At 42.3% G+C, this 16,227-nt stretch overlaps 2 protein-coding genes across 2 annotated transcripts; one reads left to right on the top strand and one right to left on the bottom strand.

Moving 5' to 3' along the window:
- The first annotated feature begins 224 nt into the window (after window positions 1-224).
- LOC104440295 (two-component response regulator ARR2) lies at window positions 225-4,834 on the top strand. The gene is made up of 6 exons (XM_010053273.3): window positions 225-806; window positions 1,218-1,370; window positions 1,479-1,859; window positions 2,654-2,730; window positions 2,830-4,005; window positions 4,153-4,834. Exons 1-6 carry the CDS (start codon window positions 659-661, stop codon window positions 4,222-4,224), a joined length of 2,007 nt encoding a protein of 668 aa, XP_010051575.2. The 5' UTR covers window positions 225-658; the 3' UTR covers window positions 4,225-4,834.
- A 1,431-nt stretch (window positions 4,835-6,265) lies between these two features.
- LOC104440399 (COBRA-like protein 7) lies at window positions 6,266-9,484 on the bottom strand. The gene is made up of 2 exons (XM_010053358.3): window positions 8,797-9,484; window positions 6,266-8,057 (listed from the first exon to the last, which is right to left on the bottom strand). Exons 1-2 carry the CDS (start codon window positions 9,323-9,325, stop codon window positions 6,634-6,636), a joined length of 1,953 nt encoding a protein of 650 aa, XP_010051660.2. The 5' UTR covers window positions 9,326-9,484; the 3' UTR covers window positions 6,266-6,633.
- Window positions 9,485-16,227: the final 6,743 nt, after the last annotated feature.

Genomic DNA, 16,227 nt, shown 5'->3' on the forward strand with positions numbered 1-16,227 from the left:
TCAAAGGGATTGTCGTACATCTGATGGAGCAGAGTTAGATGGCGAGGGAGTTAGTTAAATCTTTTTTGATGAGCTGGATCCACTCTGATAGGAATGACCCACCTTTTGAATAAAAAAAATTCTGTTAAAAGTGATGTTAATAAATTAAAATAAATAAATAAAATAAAATAAAATAAAATAAAAATCTGCCCCCTAAAAAAACAAAACAAAAACAAAAGCAGAAATCGAACTCGGAGGAAGTAGAGCAAACCCTGTCTCTTCTGTTTTTTTTTCAATCCCGCAACGAATTCTCCTGAAATTTCTTTCCCGCATCAACGCCCTCCCAAGAATTTCTCTCCCTTTGTTTTCTGTTTTGCTGAGTGGGTTTTGAACTCGCCAATCGGTTCGTAGGTGCTTTGGGCTTCGTTCTTGGAACAGAAATCTGTTACTTTGGCCTCGAACAATCGACACCCACCAAGCGATTTCTCGAATTTCTTCCTTATCTATAAGTTTCCTCAACTGGGTTTTTCAGATAATGAAGTGGGTACTGCTTTCTTGATTGGCCCCAGCTCGAGGATGTGAGGATTTCTTGGTTCGGGGGTTAAAAGAGAGAAACCAACTCTCCAGTTCTTGATCCTGCTCTGCCCCCAATCTGAGAAGGGACAGCGGGAGAGGATCCATGTCAACGTTGACTTCGAGCTGCTCTTGGAAGGCCGGGGACGGGGTCTCCGATCAATTCCCGGCGGGTCTGCGGGTCCTCGTGGTGGATGACGATCCGACTTGTCTGAGGATCTTGGAGAAAATGCTCAAGACATGCCAGTATCAAGGTAGATTGATGGGATGTTCTTGTCCTGTGTGCATGATGCTCAATTCGTTTGTGGATTCTGAGAGATTTCGCTTTGTCGTTAAATTGGATTCGAATTCAGGAATTTGTTTCCCTACTTTTAAGTGAGGGTTTACTTTTGTCATTTCTGTGAAAAATTGTGGATTAGCGTCCAGTTTTGAGTCCTTACCGCTATAATTTGTTGCCCTTTTGCCTTTTCTTCTTTCTCTTTCCAGTTAGGAATGGTATGGTGAGTTAGGTTTTTAGCTTTTTATGGTTGATTTCTCGCCTCTACAAGTTGATTTGCTGGTGAGAAGTTCGAGTGCTTGTTCGAGCTCTCAGGAATTGAAGTCCTACAGTACTTAGTGCTTGGTTCTGGCTGATTCATGATTGTTTCTGTTTTGGAATATTTCAGTGACAACATGCAGTAGGTCAGATGTTGCATTATCCACGCTTCGAGATAACAAAAATGGATTTGACATTGTGTTGAGTGATGTTCACATGCCGGACATGGATGGCTTCAAACTTCTTGAACACATCGGGCTCGAAATGGATCTACCTGTAATCAGTATGTACTCCACTTGAATTCTGATGGCCTGAAAATAGATATGCCAAACGCATGTTCAATGAAAAATGATTGATTTACTTTGGTTACCTGGCTTATCCAATTGAACAGTGATGTCTGCCGACGACGGAAAGCAGGTCGTAATGAAGGGCGTGACCCATGGTGCTTGTGATTATCTGATAAAACCGATAAGGATCGAGGCATTGAAGAACATATGGCAGCACGTGGTTAGGAAGAGGAAGAACGAATGGAAGGAATTGGAGCAATGTGGAAGTGTGGAAGATGGAGATCGGCCGCAGAAACACTTGGAAGATGTGGATTACTCATCTACAGCAAATGAAGGAAGCTGGAAAAGTGGAAAGAGAAGGAAGGAAGAGGAGGATGATGCAGAAGAAAGGGATGATTCATCGACGCTGAAGAAGCCACGAGTAGTTTGGTCCGTTGAGCTTCACCAACAGTTTGTGTCGGCTGTTAATCAGCTCGGAATCGACAGTATGAACTCATTACTTTGACCCCTTCTAAAGTTATTTTACTAACTGGTCCCGTTATGCGCATCCATCGTCCATACTTGGCTACTTAGGGTCATCATTTAGTTAAAATAATATCAAGGTGAATGACCCTTCAATGTTTACAAAAAAGAGACGATGCATCATGGTGCTTATCCTCACATTTAGCTATGGGAGCATTTAGAATTCAGCATGGGCATTGAAACACCCAAACACGGATTAATTTGGTTCTTTGGGTATAAGACTATGCTAGATTGTATTACAATATCTCTGGTCTAGGGAAAGCAATACTTTTTACCATATGTGTCATATCCAAACCACCCAATTTATTATAGCCTATGCAGAAATGGAACTTTTCATGTTCAATGAAAATCACATTCATGTGATATGGCAAATGAATGACTTGTGGAAAAATAGTTTGACATCAATGAGACTTTTATTTTTAACAAACCACAACTGATCTCAAGAAAACTCCAAGTTGATGAAATCCCTCCAAGGAAGCTGTTTGATCTGTAAATTTTTCATTCTCTTTCACAAAATGTTTCCCAGAGTACAATGAGCCATTTTGCAAGATATAAGAGTTGCTGGTTTAGTGGGTGTAGTTGTGAATTAATTTCCTTTGAGCTCTTATATGATCCCTGTCACCACCTCATGTCCTTGAAATATTTATAATCAACTTTAACTGGAGTCTTGGATTTACCATTTACCCCTGTTTTTTTCTTCTTCTTTTTTCCTTTGTCATCCCTTCCATTCTGAAAATGTCTTGACTCATGAATGCAGAGGCTGTTCCGAAGAAAATACTGGAGTTGATGAATGTTCCTGGGCTGACAAGAGAAAATGTTGCTAGCCACCTTCAGGTATCCTGAATTTTACTAGATTTATTACATTTTTCCTGTGCTACATAATCTATTGTAGTTCTTTTCAGTACCATCTAACTGTACAAGAATATGGTGCAGAAATACCGCCTGTATCTTAGAAGACTGAGCGGTGTGCCGCAGCATCAGGCCGGAGTAAATAGCTCCTTCATTGGAACACAAGACGCGGGTTTTGGGGCAATCTCCTCACTTAACGGGTATGAGATCCAAGCACTTGCTGCTACAGGCCAGCTTGCACCCCAAAGCCTTGCTACACTCCAAGCAGCTGGGTTGGGTCGGTCTGCCGGAAAATCTGGCATATCCATTCCCATGTTGGATCAAAGAAACCTCTTCAGCTTTGACAATCCAAAATTAAGATTCGGAGAGGGACAGTCGCAACAAAATCTCGGAACCAATAGTAAACAGGCGAACCTGCTCCACGGAATCCCAACCACAATGGAGCCTAAACAACTCGTGAATCTTCAACAGTCTGCTCAATCTTTTGGAAGCATGAGCATGCCAGTCCATACACATGGAGCCCAGAGTAGCTCTCTGCTGATGCCAATGGGCCAACCGCAGGCTAGAAGACACGTCATCAGTGAAAGTGGGAGCAGTCGTCCTCCTGTGCTTCAGGCCAATATGGGGCAGTCTATTATGTCAACTGGCCTTGTTGGCCAGGCCTTAGGCAGGAGCGGTACTGCTGAAAATGGGCGAGGTCTGGGGCACAATGCGATTTTGCAGACATCATCTGCTATGAATTTTCCCATGAACCAAGTATCAGATGCACCGGTTAGTAGTTTTCCCATCCAAAGTACTTTTCCTACATCCAAAGGTGGATACCCAGAGGATGTGAACTCTAGTATTATTAAAGGGCCTGGAGGGGGTATGCCGAGCTACGATATACTCCATGACTTGCAGCAAATTAGATCCAATGATTGGGAGTTTCAGAATGTGGGTGTGACGTTTGATACATCGCAACCAGGAAATTCTGTCCAAGGAAATATTGACACATCCGGATTGCTTTTAGTTCATCAGGGTTTATCTTCTGGGCAGAGCAGCAATGGACACAATAGAAACATCTCTGCTGCTGGCAAGTCCTTGCTTTCTGCTGACGGAAATCGGCAGGTGACCACTCCTAATGTTGGTCAGCCTCCAACCTCCCTTGTTGACAATCCAGTGCAAATTAAGACTGAAGGTTTCCCTGATATGAGCTATCAGGCCGTGCTCTATCCAGAACACTACAGCCAGGAGGATATCATGAATGCATTTCTCAAACAGGTGCGTGATTTTTGTTGCTATAAACTACTTGCATCCTGTTTTCGGATGTGTATTATCTTTGTCGGATATTCTGTTCTATGCACTTGCTATGATGTGACTTGCTCAAATACAAAGCCCTGACACGGAATTTCTCTTTTCCTACTGCAGCAACAAGGCATTGGGCCACCTGATAGTGAGTTTGAGTTTGATGGATTTTCCGTGAATAATATTCCCGTTTAGGATATGTTCCATGGTCAGCTGCAGTACAGTGCAAACCTGCGCGTACATAGTTTCTTCCAGTTGGTTATTTTCCCCTCCTGTGATTGGGCTGCAAATTCAAGAGGATTCTTGATTTGAAGTGGTGGTGCTGGACCGTGATGATTATTGAATGGACCAATTGTGGAGCACGGCAACAGGATTGTGGAGCACGGCAGGCACTGCTGCGTGATATGCAAAGGCGTACATGCTAGTTCTTTTTGACTGCTTTTGATAGAATAATACCTTAGCCAGAAGAAGCAACTAATTTAGTCTTGTCAAGTTATTGGTAGAATTTCTTAGGCACTTTGTTCAGCTGGACAAGGTTTTGTGATACTGGCAGTACTTTAGGTCTAGGAGCCTTTTCTAACTCCAATAACACAGCCAATGCGGTTCTGGTCCTGTATTCTATTTCCCCCTTGTTTATTGAGGTAACTCAATGTTATTGTAAGTATTTGCTATTTCATTGCTTTGGACAAGGATTTGTGCATTCTTTACTTGGTGCTTCTTGTATTTCATTGCCCTGTGCAAGGGTTTGTCCGTTTTGTATTAAGTTATCTTCTGGGCTGAATCTTCTACCGGGCTATTCGAGACAGTTTCTTGATCTCTGTGTCATTTTTAATGGTCAATATCATGATTCGAATGGTTGCTCCGTGGCCAATGCGATATGTTGCAGATAAAACCCTGCAGCAAAAGGCTGCTTTTCCTTCTTTGACTCGCCATAATCATTTAAACAGGTTTACTTCAAGCGTGATTGATTTTGCTGTCTTTAGGGCTCAAAATTTTGATTGATTTGCTTTTGTGTTGGCGGTATCAAGTCATGTGGTTGTGAAATGTGCAGCATATACGACACCAAATGCAATATACTCGAAAAGTCACTTTTCTGTGTTGCAGGTACTTGGGATTACTGATCAAAAAATACTGCCCATTAGTTCTAGCATTAGCTAGGATAATTTGTCGGGAGGATTTTTCTTTTGTTCCTTCTTTTACTGCTTTTAGTGTTTGGCCTGTTGAAAATGTCTACCACTCCCTTTGAGGAGTCAAAATACACAGACGGGGAAAAGAGAAAACAGAGAGAGAGAGAGATAATAAGGAAACAGGGCAAAGTCATTCAACCACATGATGCAGTGAAAAATCCATAATCAGGAAAAAGTTCATGCCCTTCAAAGGAAAAAACAGTTGAGTTGGCACGATGGTATTTTGGCTCAGAAAAGTTGCAGTCGGGAGTGACAAGCTCAATCTTATTGCTAATGTCCGTGGATCGATGCCTGCGACTACGAAGTTATGTATGCCTCCATTTCACTTCTGAGGTTCTTCTAAATATGACGTTATCTTTTTGCTTGATGAGTTATGATGGGTCTAGCTTCATCAGCATAATTTTTTTCTCACGTAAAATGGCAAAGTTTGTGATTTTCGGCCCTCGTCAAATGGGTGGCCGTGCGATGCTCCAATGAACCAACTTACGTCTCCCAGTAAAGCATAGGGTGCGATTGCCACTGTTTCAATATAGGACAGGCACCTACTCTCTTTCGCCTCACGTCACCATGAATTTGTTACAGGACGAACAGTCAGAGAGCATATTGAACAGTGTCCGCAAGGGCCGCAATTAGTTCATGAACAAAGAAAGCCAGTCAGAATATAGAACTAAAGCATCATTCTTCAACCTGTAAACAACAACCACAACTACTGTTGTACTATGTTTAGTAGCAAAATTTCTTGATCGGGCACATCTACTTTCAACGGTACCTACCTTTCTTAGGAAATCATACCGTTAACTGTCATTTCCCAGGAAATCATACTTGCGTGCATGCGCTGTATCTCTTGCGGGTGGTTGACAGTTCAATATAGAGATCTCACATGAAATTGGAGTAAAATGATCCGCACTTAACAAATGCACACTGATAAGTTGGTTCAGCAACTTTGGACCATTTAGCCTCAGAAATATATCAGCAACACGGTCACTGATTGATGCCCCATATTAGGGATTTGCAGTCACAGCAAAAAATATGAAATTCTTTCTGTGTCATTCACTAGTAGCAGTACCACTTACCTTGCAATTAAGTGAAAGAATAACAAAAATTGAGTGTGTAGCACATCCAATTAAACAGAAAATATCTCTACAAAGTTGTGCACAAAGTACAAATTCTATTTAATTCCACAAACATCATAATAAGTACAGTATCACGAAAGAGCATAAAAGAATGTAGAAAGCACCAGGATCTAGAGTTATAACATTCTTTTAACCTGCAGACAACAAATGCAGTGTGTGCAAACGCTCTTCTCAGCAAAGTAAAAGAGTGAGAATTCGGAACCTCCCGGTAAGGCGTATACAGTGACAGTCCACCAAAAGAATATAAAGAATCTGCAGCCATATATAATTTGGTCCTAATCATGCTATCGCTGCATCAACTTGAACAGAACTGATGCTAGAAGGACTGAGTAGACTATGTTCGACATTGATCGGCTTCCACTGCTTGTGGGGTAATAAGAAGGAAGAGCGCACTCGTCTCCATTAAAGAACACTTTAGTTGGAAAGCCATCTCCTAGCGGCACGTTTAACCCAGCAATATTTTTCTTGGTAAATGAGATCACAGACTGTTGTTTCCCGGGGACCCTAGGATCCTTCTGTGGATTAGCTCCGTCAGTTTCTGCTACAAGATAGTTCAATCCCGGGAGTCCTTGCATGAGGATGGTACTATTAACGCCATTTATTTCCAACATGGTCCCGTTGAATGAGTATGCCTTCTCAAACCCCGGTGCAGCCTTATCCATTTGAAATGCAGTGAACCAATCAGGAAAAGAGGTCTCATCCCAGTTGAAGATCGTGACCCTCGCAGTCCAACCGCGGGTGTAGTCAGTGTACAAATGCCAATTGATGCTGACCCCACAGTTATCACCACAAGGAGGTGGCTGGGGTATTGTAAGATGCTTTAGACCAGCCCAAGCAGTTGCCAATGCTGAACGATTCTCGAAAGGAACAAGAAGTGCTGATGATGGAAGAAGAATGGCTGGAGCTGTGGTGCTACATGTTTGGCTGGTGCTGCTAGGGCACCCGCACGCGCAAGTTGGGCATGGGACAACTGACTCATTGTAATATGCAGAGAATGACACGCAACATCTAGGGCTCGACCCCTTAGCTTCAGTGATATTGCACACCACCTGCCAGCTGGCAACTGCAGTAGTGTTGGAAGGTAAGCCACTAGGGTCTGGGAACTGGCTTGGGCTCACTCGAATGGGTTGACCGCACTGGTAGTCTGGATTCAGTGTGCCGTTGATCTGCCAATTCTGCGGAGGCGAGAGCATCGATCTGTTGAGATTTGGTGGCATTTTGTAGACCTGCATCTGGAACACCGATGTCGACTTGCTCGGGTCCATTGACGGTGGCAAGATGGTGCCGTTTCTACAACAATTGGGAACCAAACCGACCGCAGTGTCATTGGCCTTGGTTGGAGGCAAATCAATTATGGTTGGCCGCTTCTCACAACTCAATACAGTCGAGAAATCCATGGCTGCGTAGTATGTGCCTTGGGTGCCAAATATGCAGTCAGTAGAATCGACGACGGATGGATAAGCCCCTTTCATCGTGAAGATGAACTCATCATTCATCCAATCCCAGCTCAATTTCCAGTTATCAAGACGACCAAGAGGGTTGTGGTTGGCAATGGTGACCTGTGCCCAGTAGTTCGAGTCATATGTTCTAGTAACATCATACATGATCGTTAGATCGCCACTTTTTCGGGAAAGAAACTCATCACCAACAGTGACGTTGGCCTTGGAGTTGGCGTCCTTGGTGCAGCACACTTGCATCGTACTGTTGCCTGCAACAACCACAACGAGAATAAAGACCTTTTCTTGACAGTAAGGGTGAATTGCATACTGGCAAACGATCAATAGCAATAAGATCCCATAAAATTACGCCATATGGCACCAAAAAAAACCACTTCAATTCGCCCAGTAATTATTGAAAATGGGGTTCTTGATTTAGAAAAGGATCTGTCAAAGCTTAAAGGTAAAATTCTGCCCAAGCATTCCTCACACTTTTTACCTCCTCCTCCAATAAAATAGATACAAATCCTATTTCTTAAAAGCACAGAAACCCCACATCTTCATACAAAGACATCTCCATCGACGGACGAAACGAGTTGAAAATTGCAAAATCTATAAAGAAAATCAAAGATGAATTTTCATCTTTAGTGCATAATCAAGAGTGGCAACGGTCCTTTTCCACAAGATCTCATTAAAGGATCACCATTCTATGTGTATGCAATATAGTTTCCCAAAATCCCCGACATGAGACAGCACAAAACCACATCCAACCTCAAACAACAAGATCCATCTCATTTTCCAGCTCAAGAAAGCTAAGTACCAACCAATCCATCCCACTCAAAACCACTGATCCTTCACTTAGCCCCCGACAACAAAAAATCTCCATGGATAAACTTCACCAGGCCAGAGATCAAATGATATGTGCTCATTAACAAGAAAAACATAAAGAAATCACATCAAGCATGAAACAGAGCGACGAACACCGATCAGCGGCAAATGGCGGTCACTCACCCTGCATAGTAGGAGCGGGACACACGAACCCATCGTTCGCCAACGAGATATTCGCCGGCATCGGCACGGCCGGCGACTTCACCCCAAACTGGGTCCCCACCAGATCGACGGTCAGCCCCATCTGCGTCGCATCGCCCGCCGTCTCGATCGCCGTCTTCAGATCGGTCATCGAGGCTCCCGCGAAGACGGTGCCGTTCCCGACGCTGGCCGGGAAGGACGACCCGTCGGCGAGGACGGCGTTGGAGGCGGAGACCAGGAGCTCGTCGTGCTGGAACCCGACGGAGACCATCCAGGACTTGAGCTCGTCGGCACCCTGGTTGACGACGGTGAGAGTCGACTGGAAGCTGTAGGCCTGGTGGGTCGCGTTGGTCGGGTGGAGCTGCTTCCCGCCGGTGTAGGCGTAGGAGAGGAAGACGCCGTTGCAGGCGTCGGCGGCGGAGGGCGCCGGCGCGGCGGCGGTGGTCTGGGCGGAGGAGAAGGGCGCCGCCGCCGCGAGGAGGAGGAGGAGGATCGGGAGGAGGGTCGGCATTGCGCCGGTGGGTTGCCGGTAAAGTTCGAAACTTTGAACACGACAACGATGAAGAAGAAGAAGAAGAACGGACGCAGAGAGACAGAGGGAGAGAAATTGTGTGACGTTTTGTAGAGAGAGAAGGCTGGAAGAGCAGTGTGAAAGAAAAGTCGTAAACGCGTAAGAGAGAGAGAGAGACTGTGTACAGCTAGCTTTCCTAGTTAGAGAGAGAAAGAGAATTTTTTTTTTTTTTTTTGTAATGAAAGTGTATTATTTCTGTTCAAAAATTCAAACGACTCGGTTTCAATAGTGGCACCGCTAATCATGTCGTGATTATTATAATCCTGTCCTAATCTTTTCAATTTTACGGAACAAATTCTATATCCTATGTCGATTTTACCTACTCGGGTACCCCTTTTCACTTAGCCCCCAAGTTTTCAATTTTTAGCACGAGTACCAAGATTTTTGACATATTCAAATCGATGAAAATATAATTGTCATTTTAAATACAAATTTCAAGTTTTATGACAAGTTGGTCGGAAGGAACTTGATCTCATGCATTTATTAGGAATGTATAAGTTAACCTAAACTCCCAAATATGTAAATTGAATATTTCAATGAAACTATTGAATTATAATCATTCATAACACTCATCATGAAACTCTACTTTCATGATATATTTATTTTTATACCTTGATATGTGGATTAGTAAGATGCATAATCTCATCCAATGCATCTTGCATCTTTTTCTATTACTATAATCGGCCCCCTTCTGAACGATGAGCTAGGCCAGTTTCATCTATTCATAAAAAGTTCTCCCCACACCATATTTCGGTGGCGGAAATCCTGCCGCCCTGTAATTTAATCTAGACTTTAATAAGGGCGATCTCGAGTTCGATTCCATAGTTTTCGCAAATACCTTGGGACCGAGTCGTGAAGAAGTAGATCCTTTTTTTTTTTTTTCTTAAGCCTTCCGACCACGGCATGGATGACGTAGGATTCGATTGAAACGATCAAGCCTTCCGACCGAAGCGTGCTTTGATTTTTTCTCTTGCTTTCGTTTTTTATTTGTTTCTGGGACGGAGCTGATGCAGGGGAAAACGTCGCTGTCGGGAGAGCAGGTTGATGGAAGTTTCGACGGCGCGATTTCGGTTCAAATTGGAAAGCGTCGTGCTGGAATTCCGCGGTTGTTTTGGTGCATTATGAATCCATGGTTGACCGCCGTTACATCTGGGAAATTAATATATAGTACCGATCGACCCTAGGAAGCATGTGTTTGGCCTGTCCGTTGACATATAGGCTGAGATTTTTGCGACCGAGTACAGACCCGCGTGGCACCTGACGGGCCAGTTCCCCACCAACCCTCCCGGTAGCGTGCAAATATAGCTCCTCATATAGCTCAAACATCTGGTTTTTATTAAGGATAATCGGTTTGAGGGTTAGTCGATTTCTACTCTAAAAACCAGCCTAGGCAAGGCTTGTGGAACCGAAAAATGACCCATCTTATCCTGTCCAGTTTTAGGGTCGATCCGAAATCTGGTGATTTTTCCTCCTCGTTCTTGCTTTGTTTTTGTTTTTCCTAATCCTCACGGGTAGGAAATTCCCAGCATTAAAAGAAAGAGATAATTTAGTAAATAGAGCATGCTTTGAAATTTAAAAAAAAAGAAAAGAAAGAAGAAAATGAAGTCTTGGCCGGTCTGTCGGTACACTTCCTTCCGTGGAATTGGGAACCGAACTAATCTTCCTTGAAACAACCTATAATGGGCCTAATTAGTCTAGTTCAATTCAATCCATTGCCTAGGTTGAACTGGGACCAATGCACACTCCTACTTTCTACTCTCATGTGCAATAAGTTATTCTAGCCGATCATGGCCATTGTTGAGAGATCAACACCGACACACCCCCAGTTCATGCCGAGGTGGCCAACCCCACACCCAGCCCTCTAGGAACATAATCGCCTCATTCCTCCACAGGTATAGACGATGACATTATTCTCATGATTCAGTCGTGTCATTCCTCGACATTAATACATGCCAAAGTGAAAGGTTTCCAGATGTATCGGGTCGAGTACGATGAATTGCATTGAGCATACCGGAGTGAACTTTGCATTCCTCTCGATCAAAAACATCTCAAACGTCTACTCCCACTTTCCACTTCCTCTTTCAATTTCGGTTGACTTTTCCATGTAATTTCCCCTAATTTTTTTTTTTGGGTGCAATAGTCCAAAAAATGTCTTTTTATGTCCTTGGCAATACCGTGGTATGCTATATGAGCATACAACCACATCTCGACATATAACAGTATACATGAATTCACATTACAGTGCACTTAATTCAGCATTTATCCGATTTAGATTCTTTGTTTATTCCTAACAAGAAATTAACAAAGTGTATTTCAACAGCATTGACATCAAAATTACATCTGTCGATCCTTCATTAATTTGACATCTTTCATGTCATCTATGTACTCCCGAGCTTATCAGACATAAAGACAATGAATTTCTTCCATTATAAAATAGGTTATTGCTGGATGTCTTTCGTAAAGTTTTGTAAAAGAGATGAAAGGAAATGATCATGCTAAATGCATATCCACTCATTTAGCCACTACAGCGGTGTAACTTTTTAACATTAAGTTGTTGTAAAGTACCAATCGTTCTTTGACAGAAATCAATAAAATTATAGCTTGCATATTGTTATTTTCTCATTGCAAGATGTTTATCAAAAGATTGTACTTGTTACATCTTTTAATCTTGGTCCCTGCATTTTGTGGAGAATGAATGATTTGAAGAATATTTTTTGTTTTTTAAAAATAATTGCTTATATGGTTTAAACAATTAATCAATAAAAATAATTTCATTTTCGACAACAATTTATGTTCAAAAAATTTTAGTAGACAATGAAAAATATTTCATTTATTCATTTTATAAGCAATGCAAATGATTTTTTTTTAGGATGTTTTTTTCTTCCAAATCCTTTATTTTTGGCAAAACAAGAATTCTTAGAAAAAAATCAACTAAAATGATAGTATGTATTACCATAAATTGACAAACAATCTGTTCAATTGAAGGGATCAATTTAGAAAGTTCAACCAAAAAACTTAAATTAATAAATGAAGGAAATCACATGATTATAAAAAAATATATAAAATTCGTTGCCAAATATGAGGCAATACTTGAATAATATTCATATCCTAAAATAAGGAGAACTTGCACGCGAGATTGAAAACACGTGTTAATGTGTGCCATGATGGCCGGCAATGGCGCCCTGGGTGCACGGATAATCATTCACTCTTTTTGGGGCCTTTTAAACCTTCCGTTGGAGCTGTTGACTGATCAGTGAGCGGTAGTTCTTCCGAGTGTTCTTTGGTGTTTGTTCAACGTTCAAGAAAACTTTTTGACCCAAGAATCTGTACCGAGGACTCTTTCGCGTTGAACCCGAGAAGATGTCCCTTTTTCTTTGGGCGTCTTGCTGACAAACGCATGCTAGAGAACTAGAACTCATCATATAGCTTTGGATTGTTGGTTTCGAGCTTGCGTCCGGATCTTCTTACCGAAGTAGAGTGGAACGTAAAATTTACGTTCAATTAGCTTCTCGATTAGTACACAAATTGCATCCTTTGGCAGTGCCGGTGGCAGTCATAACCATCTGCTTTGGTTTGCAATTTGGGATCCTATTTGATTGCAGGGGGCTTTTCTGGAATTTTCTGTACAGTAAGAAGACACTTTTGGTTTAATCTCGGCTTTGATCACTCGGCATGTTTGGCTCAGCTGAGATTCCTCCTTTCCACATCTCGACGTGGCTGATGGTGTTACTGTTCTTTCACCGGCTGTGTAAGTATCGCTTTTGTCATGAAGATTGAGGGATGGATCATAGGAGTGCACCATGATTCGGGAATCGAAGAATTTAGCTGCACAGCATGGCTAGAAATTCGTCCTACTGTAAAAACTTGATGCCGATGCATTGGGTGGAAAAGCACCGTGGCAAGGCAGAGCAGTAAGCAGACTCAATGCGAGGACTCCGGCATTAGATTCTTGGGTGAACTTTCGATTTGTTTCCTTGCTTGTGATTCTTATTCTTTCTCAGACTTCAATACTAGTTTCGTGTATGATTTTGCTGTACAAACCAATTCTAAATTTCATTTGCAGTTCCAACTTTCTTTTATAGCCAGACTAGGAAAGAACTGAGCTTTGGGCTATGGAAAGCAGTGTCTTACGCTAGGAAATGAATGAAAGACAACATGGCACAAGGAAGCGGCACCTTGTCACTCGGCACATGAACACGCCTCTAGACCGCCGCCAAGTCCTGCTTGGAAAGGTGGAACAACTACCTACAACCTCGCCATCGAGCTTCAGGCAAAGAACGGCAACAAATGGAAGAAGGTTGCTGCTGAGGTCGCTGGTCGTACAGCCAAGGGATTGGGAAGGTGGTGGGAGGTACTCAAAGAGAAACAGCTGATCGCCATTTCCAATGGTGGCTGTGTTCATTCTGACACCCGCTATTGCATCAGGTCTTCTACCTCTGGGGCTGCAGTCGAATAGAGGACTCGATAGCGCTCGAGGATCATTCGCTAGCTTGCCAAATCAGGGTGCTCTTCCTACTTCCGGAGAGGATAATATAATGTCCGACGTCACTGAGATCTGGAGGGAATTGGAAGAAGAGCATTGCGCCCAGGTGTCGCATCAGAAGAAAGCTATGTGGAGGTTGATCGGTTGCGGCGCAATTAGTCGGAGAAAGCATGCAGGAGTTGGCAGAAAATGAAGAAATAGAGGCCAAAGTAGATGCTCTCAGTGGAGCAGAAAGCTTTTCTGGGTGAGATGGAAGCGGAGCACCGAACAGCCGGCGCAATTGAAGAGAGATGCAGATTCCTAGAAGAATAAGTTGGCCGAAGAGCGGATGGGGAAGCAAGTGCAGTTTTCTTGGATGGCTGACCAAGTTGAGTGTAGGATTCGGATTGCAGATCGTGACGGGCAGTGAAAAATTCGTTGAGACCTGCAGTTCATTTCCTTCATTCTCATGCTGATCATATTGTGCCGTGCCCGTATTACTTCCAAGGCAAAAAAACACCTTGCCAGATGAGATATTTAGGCTGCGCATGACAATGTTTCTTGATTGGGGAAGAGTTTTTTTCTATTTTTATTCCGGAAGACAATTTCGAGTAAAATAAGATATTTGGAACTACACAAAATTTCAACTCTTGAAATAGAAAAAAATAGAAATGCATTTGATATGAAATATTTTATCTTTTGTATTTATTTGTTTTTTATTCTTGCTCATGGATCGTCGACCGCTAGCCGCCACCACCCATCGCCGATTGTTGCTCGTCGCCGCTTGCCACCGCCGCTGCACAACCGCCGGCCTTTGACCGTCACCGTTGATCGCCGCCGCACGACCCCCATCGGCGCCGCCAATCGTTGATCGTCTAAGCGCCGCCATCGATGGACTATGCGGCAGATAGTTAGCGGCGGTCGGCGGTGACGGTCGACGACCTATGGGTGGTGGTGTGTAGCGGCAAAGAACGGTTGGCGGCGATTGGAGGTGGCGCGATAAGAGAAAGGAATAAAAAAAATAAAGAATAAAATTGACTTATTTTATAAATTGTTCCTAGAAACAATAATCTACTTTTTTTTTTTTTTGTTTCTTGTTTCTATTCTAAAACTGCTCTCGGGGAACAAAAAAATAGAAAAATTATTCCAGGGAATAAAATACCAAATAGATTTTGTTCTTTTTTTGTTCGGTGAACAAAAAAATAGAAATTGAAAAAAACATAAATGTTACCATGCAGATCCTTAAGTGTCAAAAGTTACAAAAGTAATACTTAAATACCAAAATCGAAGTAAAATGGATCTAAGTGCCAACAACAAGAAAATCTTGCCAAAATCGATATGGCAATTTTTCAATGAGATAACGTAAAACAACATCATTTTACTAAAGTGGCTAGATAATTAATATGAATATTAATTAAATTTAATTTTAAAACTAAATTTATTTTATATAATTTTTAATTTTATTTTTAAAAAAGATGAACATTACAAGCGGTTGAGGGTGCTGTCGCCTCCCCACCGTCGCCGAAAAGGCCAACAATGGTAGGGGAGGGTTGGTCGGGGGGTCGTTACTCATTGGAACAACGGGCAGCCCTCGTTGCCAATGGGCCGAGGTCGCTTGCCCCTGGCCAAGGCCTTGCAATGATGAGGAAGTAGTGGTGAGGGCTCAGCCCTCGCCTTCTGCCTCTTCTCCTTTTTAAAAAAGATAAGTTATATTTGTATTTTTATAAGTATAAATATTTTAAGTTGGAGCCTAGATCTGATTATTTTCTCAGGGGACCCATAGGTTGGCTGGCGTCTACTACTTTGGAACCGAGGTTGTCCTTCCTCCTCGTTTGAGGCTTGTTTGGTAGCTGGTTGTCCGTGCCTTGCTTCTCTTTTGGTGTTTGTGTTGTAGTGTGTGTGCCGTGATTTGCTGGCTTTTACATCTCGGCACCCTTCCACTCCTTATGATATTTCATTTGGAGTGTAAGTTTCTGGTAACGAGATCTTTTGTACATTTGGCATTTCCTCAATATATTTATTATATTTTACCAAATATATATTATTTAATTTAATTAATATTTATATTTTAATTTTTTAAAAAAAAAGACAAAACAATATTATTTTGGTTCTTCATCGATGATTAAGCTTTCTAGTATGCCACGTAAGCGAGTTCTATTATCAAAAAATTGCTACGTAGGATTTCTAGCCACCTTCATCGAACTTGGCTCTCATTTTTAAAAAAAAGTGGCACTTAAAAGTGTTATTTTCGTAACTTTTGGCACTTAAATATTTCTTTGTGCCAAGTTTTGACACTCCGGATATCCGGCTCCATATTTCCAAGGCTCGTTTTCTCTTTGGACAAAGAAGTAAAGTATGTCAAGGGCATGTACGTCGTGGA

This window comes from Eucalyptus grandis, chromosome 1, assembly GCF_016545825.1.
Source record: "Eucalyptus grandis isolate ANBG69807.140 chromosome 1, ASM1654582v1, whole genome shotgun sequence".
Taxonomy (NCBI): domain Eukaryota; kingdom Viridiplantae; phylum Streptophyta; class Magnoliopsida; order Myrtales; family Myrtaceae; genus Eucalyptus; species Eucalyptus grandis.

What these genes read in the sequence shown, in the direction of transcription:
- LOC104440295 (XM_010053273.3), top strand. Translation starts at nt 659, where the DNA reads ATGTCAACGTTGACTTCGAGCTGCTCTTGGAAGGCCGGGGACGGGGTC. An exon ending in TAATCAGCTCGGAATCGACA is followed by an intron (nt 1,860 to 2,653) that starts GTATGAACTCAT and finishes TCATGAATGCAG; the next exon opens with AGGCTGTTCCGAAGAAAATA. An exon ending in TGAATGCATTTCTCAAACAG is followed by an intron (nt 4,006 to 4,152) that starts GTGCGTGATTTT and finishes TTCCTACTGCAG; the next exon opens with CAACAAGGCATTGGGCCACC.
- LOC104440399 (XM_010053358.3), bottom strand. Translation starts at nt 9,325, where the DNA reads ATGCCGACCCTCCTCCCGATCCTCCTCCTCCTCCTCGCGGCGGCGGCG. An exon ending in TCCCGCTCCTACTATGCAGG is followed by an intron (nt 8,058 to 8,796) that starts GTGAGTGACCGC and finishes TGGTTGTTGCAG; the next exon opens with GCAACAGTACGATGCAAGTG.